Genomic DNA, 16,483 nt, shown 5'->3' on the forward strand with positions numbered 1-16,483 from the left:
CACTTTGTGGTGACATGTGTCTCTGCTGGGCTGCTAGGGGTCCTTAAACAAGTCTATGCCGTAGTTGTCTGCACAATGTCACTGTTTGGAGCCTCCTGTGTCCGTGTGTGCATGTGTGCATGCACGTGTGTGTATGTGTGTGTGTGTAAACAATGTTGAATGATTAAATGGACCATGGTTTTGTCAAGAAATATGACATATATTTATTAACGACAATAGAAGTGGATATAATAATAAGAATAGCTCAATAAGAATTGATTTTAAAACATTGTGTCATATAGAAGTTAACTACAATGCCCTCACTTTAGCTACTTTTATTACTCTTCTTCTTTGTGGAGACAAAAATAACTTTTGATCAAACTTAAAAATCATAATTAAATCACTTTGAGTAGCTGTCTCCTCAGAAAGTTTTTTCAAGTCATTATGTAAGCCTTACTAATGCAAAAGGAATAACAATATATATTTGAACTTTCAAATATTATTTGGTAAAATAAATCATTTTCATCATTAAGATCACAGGCCCCATATGTGTTTATTTCTAATCAGTTTTATTTTAATTGAGTTTATCTGAAATCTATCTTCTTATTCTTAATAGTGTATTGAATTTTTCATCTGCCATTTGACCTGTTACCAAAGGAAATATATCTGCTTGCTCACCTATGAATTTAATATTAAAATTTGTCACAACAGTAAATTTTAACAGAGATTTGAGAGTTAAGAAGAAATGGTGAAATACAGTTTGAGGGCAAATCCTTAAAATGAAGACTTTCCAGTGACCTTTTATTGATATATTGTAATTCCTCTTTGTCCTCCATCTATGAATAAATTTCAAATTTTCAAGTTATTAAGTTATTTAAGCAATTGATTTGGGTAATTTCATGTTTCACTAGTTTTATGACACAAAAGTTTTACAGTTCACTGTCATCTATCATTAAATTTTTTCATCCAGTCATTTCTAACATAAACGCATGATAGAATATTTTCTTGCTGAATTCTCCTGTCAAGTTTGAAAAGTCAGTTCAAAGAGCTATAGCTGGGAAATGGGAGCATAATTTCTTATATAAATTATGACAGCTTATTAGAAATGTGGAAATTTTAATGTATAAGCACCTTATCTAATATCATATGCCTTTGTGCTGCCAAGAAATAATTATCAGAGGAAATATTTTCCTTTATATTTTTCTATTTTGTATTCTTTGAACAAGTATTGCATGGACAGTTTACTCACTAGCTTAGAAATAAAGTTTATCAGAGCAACAGTGGAAGTTTGGACACTAAAAAGAAAGAAGAATATAACAATTAATGTTGGAAGCAGTGAAAGAAAAATTATTTGCCAAACAGAGGGCTCGATCCACTGCACGATATATTGAATCTCTGAGTTGTTAAAAAAATTGACCATTTGTCACTTACTAACAAGATCTAGCAGTTCTTTAATTTTTCACATGTGCCCAGTTTGTCTACAAGCTAACAGATGACAAATTATCATTGTGATTATATATTTTTAAAATTACACGAGACAAATAGTATATTGGAGAAGTTAGTTAATTTATACTGTCAGTAGAGTCACTAATTTGAAGAAAAAAGTCAATCTGAACCCAGTAATTATGTTTTATACCTTAAGCCACAAACTCCAATTTACAGATAATCCTGAAAATATTTTAAAATTCTCTTTAAAATCTAAAATTTTGAATAAAGTAAAATAAAGAAACAAACATAAAATAGTTCCAATTTTTCAGAGTAGGTGAAACTTGGAAACAGATTTAACAAAACACTCACTAAAAACTAAGAACTGCTTCAGAAAGTGACGAGAATGGTGGAAGAAATATGTTTAAAGGAAAGGAGAGAGTTTAATGGGAATTAATGTTTATGTGCTTTTTACAGTGATAGTTTTACAAATTTAAATGTATACCTTATTTGTTGATTATATTATGTACACTAAAATTAATAAACAATTTGAGGGATCCACAGGGAATAATAAAATGAATTTTGTTTTTCAATTATATTCATTGGATATTTATATTCAATTGTATTCCTCTGTAGAGATGTTAAATGCAGAGCTACAACACAATTTTCAAATTTTTTTTGTTGATTTTATGAATAAGACAAGTTATCTTCACTAAACACAAATAGCAAAATCTTAATAATTCAAAGCAAAGCAAATGTTTTCAAATGCAAAGTTTTAAGTGATAAATCAAAAAAGGATCAAATTATACTTTTAATAAGAGATTAACAAAACATTATTAAATTTTTTGCCAAAAGTGAAACTTTTCTTTGATCTTTGTCTGTAAATCTTACCATATATTTTAAATAGCTACTGAATATTTCATTATAATTAAATGTCATTCTAGATAGCATGTTTTACTGATTAGCATGAAACACACTCTAGATTGAGAAAACTCCATATTCTTTTGAATGACCTTATAGCTTATAACCTTTTGATATTTTTGGTTACTAGCCTATTATACAGTTTTATAAACTTTAATTAAAAAGTTGAGTAATGCGTAGTCTTCCTTTGATGGTGAAGATACATGATATACTATACTACTTTGATCACCTTTTATCTAAAATTCAAAATTATAACATGATTTTTGTAAGGAAATTTATCTCTCCTTTATGCATTCTTTTAACTGCAGCCAACAGTACAACACACAGAAACACACACAAGCCACACATTTGCCAAGTATGTCCTGCTATTTTATTTGTCTTCACATTGTTAGCATTTGTGTGTGTGTGTGTGTGTGTGTGTGTGTGTGTGTGTGTGTGTGTATTTTACCAGGAGTCACTAGAGTAAAATTATATGGAGAATGTATAATTTGCTTGCATTCACTTTTCTTCATCTATTCTATTAATGGAACAGTTCATGGATATGACTATGTAGTAATTAATGTGGAAAGATACAATAGATTTACTAATCTTCAGGATAATATTGTCAACTCACTGACCTATAAGCAATGCATTTATTATCATCCCCATGTTAAAGACTACTTTTATATTTCTGTTTTTCCCTTGGTTTGAAGTAGAGCGTCAGCAAAGTCTAATGCAGGGGAAAGTCTAACATAAAGCAACTTATTTGGGAATACTAGTTATTGATCTTGAGCTACTTGAACTGCCTCTGAAATGTTATATCTCTTTTGCTCTAACCAGTGCCACATACTTTTTTCTTTTTCTTTTTTTCTTTCTAGAGAAACAAGACATTTGGTTAGAAAAAACATTAATTTTTAGAATGTAATAATGTACGATTACAAAAATCTTCACTGCTATCTACTAATTTTGACTTTATACTTGGAAATAGTGTAGTTTTGCTTTGAATTGATAATTTGGTTGATTTTGACTTTAGAGTCTTTTATTATGGTGAGGAACAGAATATCAAAATATCATACTTAAATAAATTTAGACTATTTAATGTGATTGAAACCCTCTTTGAGTACACAGTTGACCAATTTTCAAGGGTGCAGTAGTCTGTATTTACCTGAATTTTTACAACTATAAAATAATTTAATCATTTGCAGTAACTATAAAGAGCAAATATAATTTTTCTAAATATAAAATATCATTATAACATACAGAAGTAAATATTATATTGCTATAAAAATACAAAAATATATTTATGAATATTTTGGGACCTAAAGTATAACTTATAAAGTCATGGGATGTTTATGCTGTTTTTTACTTTGTATATAGTGTGTATTCTTCAAAAGGAATAGCAAATTATTGACCAGTTACATAAATTGTGCAATCAATGCATAACTATTAATAAAAGCATAATATCAACTATTCAACAAGGTCAATTTTGTACTTTGTAGTAGGAAACCCAGAAGGTAATAATAAATATCACAATGAAACATCATCAGTAGAAAAATGTTAGAAAGTTTTAAAATTCTACATTTTTAAATATATTCTAAGTATAAAATTTCAATGATAAAAAATTTCTTGACAAAAATGAATCCAGAATAACTGAATAGATAAATGGACTCTTCGATGGTATATAGACTGCAGTGTCCTCTGATTAAATGTATGTGACAGCACCGAGTGTAGTTTGGTTATTGCATTTACTTTCAGAGTGCTTCCAGTTCTTACAATAATCACTAGTCTTGCATTCTCAAAAATGAACCCTGAAGAATGACTACAGTGTTCGTCATTTTGTTTTATGGTACTCATGGCCTTATGGCATTTGTTCTCCCTTCGGGAGTTTGAAGTTAGTAGAAAACATTTAACAAGGAATTGCATCCAAGGTCCGTTAAAGGCACTAGATTTTATACTTTGCCCTTTTTTTCTTCAGCATTCACACTTTGCCTAGCATATTTTTAGAGTTAGGAGAAATTCATGGAGAATCAGCCTAAAAATATTTATTTTAATACTGTAAAATTTAAATGAACTTCCAGTCACTTCCCAAATGTGTTACAGGAAAATTTGGATAAGACTGAATCTATAAAACAAAAGATTGAAGGGGGGAAGCAGAGAAATCAATAGTAAAAAAATAACTAATTGAGTCTTTTACACGTATCACCTCCTCATGATGAATTTAATCATTTTATAAAGACTTTGTGCATACATATGCACATTTGTAAATATACAAACACATTAACTTGTTTGTATTTATCTTAATTAACAAGATATTTTTGTAATCAATTTTAATAAACCATTTCTTAGAAAAACACAAAAATTAAATGAAAGTTACAAATTCTTGAAAGCTTTTCTCATCATATTTATACAATCTTTATACTATTAATATGCCTCACCAGAGCATTATATCTGTAGATGTTTATGAAACTATGTATATAAACCATTATTACTATATCTACAACTTACTTTTGAATTCATTCTGGAAGTTGTATATTCTAAAGATTAAGACAATATATGACCATATACACTTCATCAGAACTCAATATTTTATCACCCTAAATATCCTTTGCTGGCTAAGTATCCCTCTCCCTCAAGCTCTAATCATTTCTGAAAACCATTAATCATTTTACTGTCCTTGCAGATTTCAGTATTCCACAAAGTCATAGAGTTGGAATTAGTATGTTGACATATTTGTTTGAGTACTCCAGAGGAACAGCATAAGTAGAAAATACAAACACTTATTCAAGAGGATTTTTTTAGTAAGGTTACAGAATGAGAAGCAGAAAAGTCCACAGTGATTATCTGTGTGAAGGAGAACTGGAAGATACAGAAGTTGTTCAACCCAGGATGATGGACAAGAAGGATCAAGGACACAGCACCAGTCCAAGATCAAAAGCCTGGAAACTGACTAGCGTTGACATCTGTGTAAGTCTGCACTGGAAGGCTGAAGAAAGTAGAAACCGACAACCAAAGGTGATGGGAATCTTAGAGCTCTTCCAAACATGTGACTATAAGCATTTTTAAATGCATGTTGTCATTTATCATTGTGTTTGTTGAGACTTTTGCTCAAGTCTTTTGCCTATTTTTGCAATCAGAATTTTTTTCTTACTGTTATTATAAAGGAGTGCTTGCACATTTTGGAATATTGCTTTCATTAGAGGTTTACTGAAGAAACATTTTCTCTCAGTCTGTGGGGTTGTGGCTTCATTTTCTTATTGTTGTCTTTTGCATGGCTGGAGCTTTCAGTTTTAATAAAGTGAGTGTTTTCAACTATTTTTTAATATCTTTGTTATTAGAGATATCATCAAAAAGTCACCTAGGCTTTCTTTTAGGTTATCCTCCATGAGTTTTACAGTTTTGAAGTCTATTTTTAAGAACATGGTCCACTTTGAGTTACTTTTTGTGAAGTTTATAAAGTTTATATCTACATTAATTTGTTTTGCAACCAGATGTCCAGTATTTTCATGGTCATTTATTTAAGTCTCCCTACTTTGTATGTGTTTTACCAATACACAGTTGATTATATTTCTGTGTTGCTATTTATGGGCTCACTATTGCATTCATTTATCTCTTTGCTTATTGTCTTGGTTACTTTTTACTCATTGCTGAGACAAAATATCCCACAAAGTGGGAAAGGAAAGATTTTTTTTTACAGTTTTTGGTGGTTTCAGTCCATACTCAGTTGGCTCCAAGGCAGGGTGGCATGGCATAGCCACAGTTCATGGAGGCTGCAAACAGCAAGGCTGAAACCAGCAAAAGAGCCTGACACACCCTCTTCCTGTCATTACATCACATCCTGGCTCCACCCCTCTGTGGGTGGAGCACTCAGACCATCAATCCAAGCACTAGACAATGAACCAATCACAAATGCACGATGCAAACTCATAAGGCCTGGGGGACACAACATACACCATGACACTTCCTCTTTCACCAGTATCACGTTATTCTGAACACTTTTTCTTGATAGTTACATTTAATTATTAACAACTTTTTAAAAAAATTTTTAAATTGTAAGTAGGCAGATTAAATCTCAAATTGCTTCACCAACCCATTAAAGTATCTAAAATTACCCGCAGCTTCTATTAAAATGCATATTTATTTTGAGAAGACTCATTGTAGATTTAGTACTGTGCATTGTAGATAAGCACAGGATGATGGTTCCTAGATCATATTTTTAAAAATAAACCAAAATAGCAAACTAACTTTGAGGCTGTTTAACCAGTGATTCTAGAAAATGTTCTTCTCTATTATACACATATATACTTTTTAATAAAAAAGGATAGTCTCTAAAACTTTTAATAAAATAAACACATCATCTCAAATAATCATATATCTATATTTTTACTTGATTTAAAACATATTAATATATGTTTTATATATAAATGATTCTTAACAGATGAACAAAGCTCCTGTAGTCAGACTTTATTTTGGAAGTCATTGTGGTCAAATAGCATGTTCTTTGATTTAAACAGTATTTTATTAAGCTTATTTAAATTTTATGTATATAAAATTGCTATCATTTTTTATGTAAGCCCTGGGATTTCCTAATAATACATTTTGTCTACTTGGTAATAATTTATCAACGAGTAAAAATTATTACAATAATTTTTAGTATAATGAAATATTTGTCAACCTCTTGGGTTTCATAGATCTAGTAAATCATTTTCAGGAATATATAAAACTTATTAAAGTAAACACTAAAAGTAAGCAGTCTCAATACAAAACTAGAAAGGAAGAAAAGAAACCTAGAAAATGGATTAGGAGGGTAAAGGTCTAGTTTTTAATTTTAACTGGAAAAATCATAGAAAATTAGATTTATAAAACTATATAGAAATTTTACCAACTTATTTCTTGCATCTGATTGCATTATTGTGTTTTCAAGAAACACCATTTTCAAATTAACCTCCATTAAATCTCAAAGTATCCACTTGTTTTCAGTGACTTCATAGCTTTTCATGTCCTCCATTTTTTGTGTTTGAGTGTTGTAAACTATGATGAATTGGAAAAGATTGATTTCACTGCACATTAGATATTACTTGACTAAAAAAATTATATGTAATTAGGATGTTTAATGTAGCTGTTTTCAAATGGTTGGTAGATGTAGTTCCCTTCATCAGAATGATTAAACTTGCTTCTTCAGAAAAAAGATGTAGAGAGACGGCGACATGAACTACAAAAGCTACTCACAGAAATAATCCAGAAGAATTTTCCTAATTTAGCAAAAGGTAAAGATACTCAGATATATGAAGCATTCAGGACCCCAGCCACCTACAACCCAAACAGAGCTACACCCAGGCATATAATAATCAAAATACCAGAAATCTAATATAAGAACAGAATATTAAAAGCTGTCAGAGACAAGAAACAGATCACTTACAAGGGTACACCCATCAGAATTACAGCAGACTTCTCAGCACAAACCATCAAATCACGAAGAGCGTGGGGGGAAATAATTCAAGCTTTGAAAGATAATAACCTCCAGCCAAGATTGAAATGTCCTGCACAACTATCCCTGGAAATTGATGGAAAAACAAGGTGCTTCCAGGATAAAGAGGAACTAGGGGAATATGCAACCACCAATCCAACTTTACAGAGAATACTGCAGGATATTCTAAAAAAGGAAAATACCAAGATTCCAGAAATAGTGGTAGAGAGGCCACAATGAATGGAGCAGAAAGCGAAATGAAGAAGACAAACTTACAACAAATGACAGAAAAAGAGCTCAATAGAAATGAGGCAGAGAAGACTGGATGATAGGAACAGCTATTTTGGAGAAAACGACATCATAATAGGTAATGCTGATTTAGTATCATCTTGTTTTGAAGTCTCATCAAGCTTTTGCTCTTCTGTCTCCATTGGTCTTAGCATGTTGTATCTTATTGGATTTATTATATGTGATAGTATAAACAAAAACCTTTATAGACAAGGAGATTATACAGAAACCGTTGTTCATTTTCTGTTAGTTGATTCTAAATACCCTGTAATACTGTCACTCTCTTGAATGGTTTTACATTGTTTTGATATATTTGATGCTACAGTATATGAAGTTATACTCAAAGATTTCAAGGAAAGAGACAATATGGTAACTACATTTATGTCAGGATTATCTTGTGGTAAAACACTATTTTGCTTAAATGGTTGTTTTTTTCTGCGCTGTTTGGTTGTTATGCCCTCTTTTATCTCAATCTCCATTTTATTATTTACTTTTTTATTTTTATCCTTTTAATTAAGGGAAAAAATAAACTAAAAAATAGCAGGATATATTATAGTAATCCACTTTGATTTACTATAAACTTGATTTGAAGCCCTGTATTGCTCTCACCATCTTGTTTTGACTGATGTTCCTCTATTCTGTTTTGCTTGATAGTACGAGGTTCGAAAGTATAGGCAACAACTATGAGGATAGTGGGATTCATTATGACGCCCATTCTGGTTGACTATTATCTACTTTTGAAGACCTGTAATGTCTCCAAGTTTTGGTTTTGTTGGTTTCGTTCTTTACTGTTTTGCTCAATTTTATTATAACTGATGATTTGGGAATTCTATTAGAGATAGTGGGAGGCATTATGATAACCATTGTTGATCACCTTGTATTATGTTTTTACATTATTTATTATGTCCACCCTTTTGATTTGACTGACTCTCTTCTTTTATGTCACATTTGATTTTACTCTCTTCTAAAAAGTAATAAGAACTGTGGGAGCAATAAAACCCAAAATGTGTAATAGTCATTGTACAAAGGAGAGGAAAAGAAAGTGCTCTAAACGATATAACTGCATGTATATTTAAGTGTATAAGATAGACAATGATATTACTGAGTTTTGTTGGATCATTGAACAGAACTATTTGGTCTCACTGTTTGAATGTCCACTATATAAGCTTTAATTTTGTAACTTGAACAAATATTTCTAAGATGACAATATGTAATTCATTAACTAGTGATTTCCTACTGTTTATTATTTTTCTGAAATTCTGTATAACTTGTACCCTTTCTTTGCTTTTTTTTCTTTTTCTCCTTAAATAAAATTTTTAAAAAAGATGTAGAAATGATCTGTTCATATCAAAACAGTGTCAGAGGTCCTACAGTGTTCTCATTATGAACACATGCAAGCTAAATGTCACTGTTTCATTATGTATCAGCCCGGTCAAAGACAAGGAAAAGTACTATTATATGACCCGTGGCAACAGGACAAACTGGAGATTCCACTTTTGTATCCAGAAACTTACCATCTTCAGGATCCTCAGGGATTTGAAGATACATGATCCATCTGGCCACTAAATATGTTTCTTTCACGTGATGGCAAAGCTATTATCTTGGGAACTCATGGTCCCAGAATTTCCCAAAAAGACAACATGGAGTAAAATCTACCAATTCAGTGGTTTCCCTTATCTTATTCTCATTTTCTCATTTCTAAGGACGTGGCTTAGAATATAGAAGACTCAACCCCTTGCTCATTATTGTGACATTCTGCCCATTCCCCATACTTCTCTAGTCTGGAAAAAACATTTCTCCTTTTTCCTTCTCTATACTCATTAGGTATACCTGACTTCTGTACAACATATAATCTCCACACTGCTAAGAAACACTAGAAACTAAACTGGTCTACCTCAAAATCTGATATAGAAATCAAGGGAAGCCAAGTGATAAAGGGTGAAAACAGACAGCATAATTTCTTTAACATGTCAAAATATCATTTCTTTTTGTATAACAAATACAACAGATACAACATTTCCTTGTGAATATATAAGACTTCCCAGGAAACTTCAATAAAAGCTTAAGTGCTTTGATATAATTGCATACTGTATTTTAAGTAAGTTATTTTGCCCTCAAAATTTTAGCAGAAGAGACAAAAAGCATAAACATTCTGGCATATCTTGTTTGACTGCAGAATTTCAAGTTTCTCATTTATCACTGTAAAGCAAGGACAATTTTATGACTTTTCTGTATGACCTGCAACAATCAGCTACATACGTAGCTGTACATCACTCTTAAAAAAAGATTCTTCAATATTTTTTCCTTTAAGTCAAGCGCCTTGTTTCTTCAATAAACTTCTTGTTCAAAATGAAAAACTATAAAATAATAAAACCTTGTTTATTTAGCAATATTTTAGTTTTCAAGCAGGTTTAAAATGTGGCCTTTTGAAAACTAAGTGTGAGGTTATATGTTTTTCTTCTTAATTTTAAATTCCTTTAATAAAAACCTTACAAATAGTTCCAGAAAAAGTCTACTGACAGTTTTAGTAAAAAGTGCTTTTCATGTTGCATTAGTAAATTTCAGTACTTTAAATTTTATGTTTTTAAAACTGATTTGAATTATTTTTAATACCATTAACTGATATTTTAGGAGGCCAAAGTAATATAAATAAGTTAATGTATTTTGTAAAACTATTTGTTCAGTATAGACAATATTTTATCAGCACAGAAGTCAGAAATGATAAAATTGTTGAATTATACCACAAAATCCTTGTTATTAGACACATAGATCAAATACAGAAACACACTTAAACATTTATGTATTTAAAATGGAGAATTTATTCAGCTTTGATGAGGTCAGTAGTTAAGGAAATTAATGGTATTGAATAAATAGTATTCAAAAGAAAAAGGAGAACTGTAATCTCTGGAGAACTGCACAAGAAAGTACCAGGCTTAGTAAAGTAGCAGAATAAGTGATGACAAAGTCATGGATAAGAAAATTTACTGTGATTTTTTTGAGAAAGTGAAGATGAGATGAGGCAGGGGCACTGGATGAAGGATTGTTCCATGTGAAACAAGCCCAGGGCTTTGGTATGTAGAAATTCTCTAATTGCTGGCCCTGGATTGTAGGAAAGCAGGAAGATATTATTTCAATCTGTGTGAGCTGAATAAAGGGCATAGTTCACCATACAGGATTTGGATTTTTTGGTTTGCATATATTTCCATGACAGTCATTTGGTATTGTAGGAAGTAAGTATCTCTTCAAGGAGCAGTATTTCCAGGATTATTATATGTGTGATTACTGGGAAAGGATAGATAATCATAACATTAGCTAACTCCTATGTGACATATAATAAAATCAAGTAATACATATAAGTTACATAATAAATATATTATAATGCTTTATGCATTTAGTAATATGTAATGTTTCATTACACATTCACAGGGTTATAATTACTCATTTTAAGACCAACGGCTTCCTTCCATTTGTATTTTATTCAAATACACTGTTTGTCAGTTTCCATCATTGTGACAAAATATTTACGTTAAAAATGTAGTTAAAAATTAGAGTCTTACATCAGTTGATAGCATCAAAGATTTCAGTCCATATTCAATTGGCTCTGTTGATATGGGGCTGTGGTGGTGCAAAACACCTTAGAAAAACATGTGGCAGAGAGGTATGTTCAGTTCATGGCATCTAGAAATCAAAGAGAAAAAGTGGAGGGTTTTAGAATTACATATCCCCTTTAAGGCACTTCTGCTAATATCTAACTTCTGATGCCACCATTTAAAGTTACAGGGCGTCCTAAGTCACAGCCTTTAATGCATGAGCCATTGAGGGACATTTAAGATATAAACTAAAGCATACACTATAAAAATATTTTAAAATGGCTTCTTATGTTGAATTATATATATATATATATATATATATATATATATATCATATATGTTGTCCATATGCTTTGAAGTTTATATACATTATGAAATAAAAAAAATCTAGCTAATTAGCTAGATTTCATTTCATTATCATTTTTGTGATGAGAACATGATCAATTCAATTGTATTTGTTTCATATGGAATTGAGTAGACAAAATTCAGAAATAAAGTGAGTAGTCATTACAAAAGTGTACTTTTTCTGAGTGAAAAAATGTAAAATGATTGTATTTGAGCACACCAGGCATAATAATTTTGTACTTTAAATAGGTGGTATTTAACATTTTGCTCACTAGGAAGCATTTAGGAGTCCTTACAAAGTTCAGAATTAGGTGAAATTGCAGACACAGTACTATTGATATTTCAAAAGCTCAAGAAACCATTTTGATATTAAACTACAATTAAAATTTTCATTATAAGACACTTTTTTGATTATAAGATAATAAAATCATTAAATCAGTACAATAGAAATCATTAAATCAGTACAATAAAAATCATTAAAAGTAAATTTTTCCATTAATGAAAGTTGAAATAATAATATAGTTCTAACTGAGGGCTCAAATATATTTCTATATATAGCCCTATAATTAAAATGCTGAGGTATTCTTCTGCTTTCTGAAACAGAGGATTCCAAGTTCTAATTAGGATAACAGTAATTAAATTATTGATTCAAAATCTTTGTGTATTCATGCCTTAATTGTCATTTTTTAAACTTGAACTTTAAGCCAATTGACAATGTTTATGAAAAGTTTCATTTTACTAATTTTATTGCAATGTAAATACAGGAAAAAAGTAATACATTATTACAATAACCATCAAAAGGTTAACTCATTAATTAAAAATACTAACAATCCTTACTCTTGCTTCAATTGATTTTCAAACATTTCTTCCACAAAAATAACTTTTCATTATGCACTGTGATATAGCCAATGATTTGTGTATAAACATTGACAAAATGAGTGCTAGAGGTTCAGTATGAAAATTAACGGTATGTGAACAGCGGAGGTGGTCATTTATAAGTGTCCTTCAGATGGCTCCTGGGAGCATCACCAATTACTCTTCTTCCTCCTCTTCCTCTTCCTCCTCTTCCACAGCAGGGCCAGCAGAGCCCCCTGAGTATGGAAAGCCAGCAGGCCGGAACTCAAACAGGGTCATGGTGACCCATTGCCACCCACAGTGCTGCGCATGGTGCTGGAGGCCCTACAGGCAGGAGAGCAGCGCTGGGGCACCTCAGTGGCAGCCATCAAGCTCTACATCCTGCACAAGTACCCCACAGTCGATGTCACCTGCTTCAAGTACCTACTGAAGCAGGCCCTTGCCACAGGCATGAGCCGTGGCCTCCTTGCCAGGCCCATCAACTCCAAGGCCAGGGGTGCCACTGGCAGCTTCAAGCTTGTCCCCAAGCATCAGAAGAAGCCGCAGTGCAGCAGGAAAAGTACTCGGACAGGGCCTGCTGGCTCCAGCAAGAAAAATATTGCAGAACCATGTGAAGCAAGAGCTTCCCGCAAACAGGGCAAAGCCCTAGAGACAGCCCCTCAGGGAGGCTGCAAGGCGAAAGGCACTGGGCCACAGCAGGTTGTAGCCAAGAAGGACCCCCCAAAGTCAACTGGGGCTTCCTCAACTGTCCACAAGCTTGGCAGGAAGCCCAAGGTCTCAGGCAACAGGAGCAGGCAAGAAGACACAGGAGCCCCTGGGAAAACTTCAACTGCAGCCTCCAAGCCTGGAAAATGTGCTGCCTCCCTGAAGGGTACAAAACCCGCAGTGAAGGCCGCCCCAGGGCCTGGACCCAAAGTCATTGCTGCCCCCAAAGCCGCCACTGCTTCCAAGGCTCGTGCCCCCAGGACCAGGACTCTGTCTCCAGCCAGGAAGGCTGGGGGCCACAAGAACCCCAGGCCACTGGTCAAGAGGTCATAGTTATTGTACTCAGAGCTCAGCAGCTATAGGCCGGTGGGACTGTGGGTGGCTGGGCTGGAGTTTTTATTCCTCCAAATCGTTGCACTACTAATTTAACCCTAACTTATTTCTCAAATCATGACCTAGATATCAATAAAGACACTGATGTATCACCAAAAAAAAAAAAATTAACATTACAAAAGTCACATATGTTAACTTAAAATAATAAAATGAATTTGGAAGTACACATATAAGACTGTATTAACATGCTCAGATTCCAAATATTTTTCATACAAATTTTGATAAGTTTGACATGTAAAATAGGAGTCTGCTATCTCATATTTCAAGTTATTTTTCCTCCACAATAGTGATCGTGGATTTTAAATCACATCTAAGTCTAATCTATTAATACCACCTGACAAGCTGAATCAATATCACTACCGTTTTGTGACCCACAGTGAATTGATCTGCAACTGATAACTCCCTGACTTTTGTGGCTCAGAATGATGCAATTCCCCCATGAATTTTTCATTCATTCATACCAAAATGCAACACAATACTTCCTATATTCCACTAAATGAGAAACTTAGATTCAACATTCTATTCTAACAATCAGAAAAAAAATAACTGAAGGAAGAGGACAAGCTCTATCTGTTACCAGATTGAGAACTGTAAAAGAAGTGAAAGCACAGGACAACGAATTTGTCCTCAGCACACTTAGAGAGCCAGGTGAATACAGACAACCCAGTGAGTTACTTCAGGATCCTACAAATGTGGCCAAATGTCAGGCTAAGAAACTGTGAATTGAAGTTGAAGAATTTTTGGAAGTTCAGTGTCATTCTGAGAATTAAAATACTCAATGAGATTTAGCCACAATACTTTTGTGTTTTACCTAAACAAGTCTCACCTGGTTCCTATAGTAAATACAAGAGAGAAACTCTATTGTAGATTTAAAGATAGAAAAAGAATTATTTTGACCAGCATTTTCTGTACCCAACAAAGTTTTCTCAGTATAAATTATTTTACAAAAACTGAACTGCTTGGGTTTTTTCAAAGCTTTACTGATATGACATAAACAAAATATCTCCCTCCAATCTTCCATGTGACAAAAGAAAAATACTGACCCTTGCTTTTGTTTTTATTCTAGCCATTTTATTTCACTTCACGAATCCATGGTGGTGGTTAAGGACTTATGTAATGTAAAGGTTACATGCATAGCTTCACCAAAAGATAAGCGAGATATAAGACTGTAAAGTGTTTTCCTTCCTGCCCCTGCCTATAAGCCATTCAGAGTGCAGGTGGGGAGAGCTGAGATGGAAGCAAAGGCCCTGCCTGTGAGCCAGCTGGTGCATGGGGTGGGGTGAGGAGTACAGCTTCCCCTATGAGCAGCAAGCTGACTCGGAGGCACTGTTGTTTGACTGACTTAGCAAGCCTAAACCAAGCAACTATTTACAGGACAACAGTATGTAATATAGTAACTGTGGTACATTTCCTACTGTCTTATCACTGTTTAGATGCATTTTATTGCTGTTTTATTCCCCTTAAATTTAAAGATAAGGAAAAACTGAAGGAATTAGTGGGATCCAAAATGTACAATAGATATTGTGAAGGTGAAAGGGGAGGAAATGTCTAAAAAGGGAAGGTGGTAGCTATAGTTAATTTCCTATTAACTTGTTTTGAAGTTCTGCATCATTTTCATTGTTTGGTTTGGTTTCATTTTATTCTGTTTGTTTTGTTAGATTCTATTGTGTCAGGTTGTATGGGAAATTATTTCTACAATAAAAAGATATATTATGGTAGCCATTGTTCATCTCCTATTCTCTTGTTTTGAAGTCCTGTATCACTGTATTGTGTTTTTTGATTGCTTTTATTCTGTTGTTTTGCTTGATATTATTGTCTTATTGTATGTACAGCTATTTTAAAGATAATATGAGATATTATGATAGTCGTTGATTATCTATTATCTTGTTTTGAAAGTCTGTATTGCTTTCATGGTTTTGTTTTGATTCGCTTTATTCTGTTTCATTTTGTTTTGCTTTGTTCTCTTTAAAGTAAAACCTTAAAAATCTCTCATTCATTAACATCTTGTTACTACATTGTCAAAGCCTTATTTTCAGTACTTCACACATTAAAATGTAAAATCACAGTTAGGAAGACAGAGTCAGACTCAGAAATAAGAGAGTCATTAGTATGATTAGAAAAGCAACGTAAGTCACTTACGATTAATGTGCAATAGGCTATACTGGATAAAGAAAACAATACACAGGACTAGGTGATCAGTGAAAAATGCAGTGAGTATGCTAAGACACAGCAAACAAGAAACATAAGACACTGAAAAACACTGTGATAGAAGCAATGTTCATTTGGTCTTAACTGGTAGACTGGACATTGATGAGAAGAAAAATTTTTAAGCTTCAGGATATTTCAGTATTAACTTCCCCAGTTAAAAGCAAGCAGAAATTAAACTAGAAAACATAACTTGAAATAAAGTAACAACGTTATTCAGTTAAACATAAAAGTTATAAATGTGCATAATATGAAAAAATGAGAAACATAAGAAATATAATAAACAGACAAAGACTGAAAATTCTCCCCAGTTAATATTGATATCAAGGGGCTG

The 16,483-nt window shown here is 32.6% G+C and overlaps 1 protein-coding gene and 1 long non-coding RNA gene across 6 annotated transcripts in view; one reads left to right on the top strand and one right to left on the bottom strand.

Annotated features, from left to right (window-relative positions):
- The window catches only part of LOC106025422 (histone H1.8-like), a 112,645-nt gene extending 96,983 nt beyond the window's left edge, over positions 1-15,662 (top strand). For all 5 annotated transcript variants that reach the window (XR_010051052.1, XM_063259721.1, XM_063259724.1 and 2 more), the window contains one exon: positions 13,065-15,662. Coding sequence is in view for 4 of the 5 variants with exons in the window: in XM_063259721.1 (XP_063115791.1) it covers positions 13,156-13,884 (729 nt within the window). In the remaining variant the exon portion in view is untranslated. The remainder of the gene's footprint in view (positions 1-13,064) is intronic.
- On the bottom strand, positions 10,852-12,413 carry LOC134478444 (uncharacterized). The gene is made up of 2 exons (XR_010051057.1): positions 11,614-12,413; positions 10,852-11,338 (listed from the first exon to the last, which is right to left on the bottom strand). It is a non-coding gene; the product is annotated as an uncharacterized LOC134478444 (long non-coding RNA).
- Positions 15,663-16,483: the final 821 nt, after the last annotated feature.

The sequence above is a fragment of the Cavia porcellus genome, unplaced genomic scaffold (genome assembly GCF_034190915.1).
Source record: "Cavia porcellus strain 051 isolate PalLab524CR breed Dunkin Hartley unplaced genomic scaffold, mCavPor4.1 scaffold_13, whole genome shotgun sequence".
NCBI classification, from domain to species: Eukaryota; Metazoa; Chordata; class Mammalia; order Rodentia; family Caviidae; genus Cavia; species Cavia porcellus.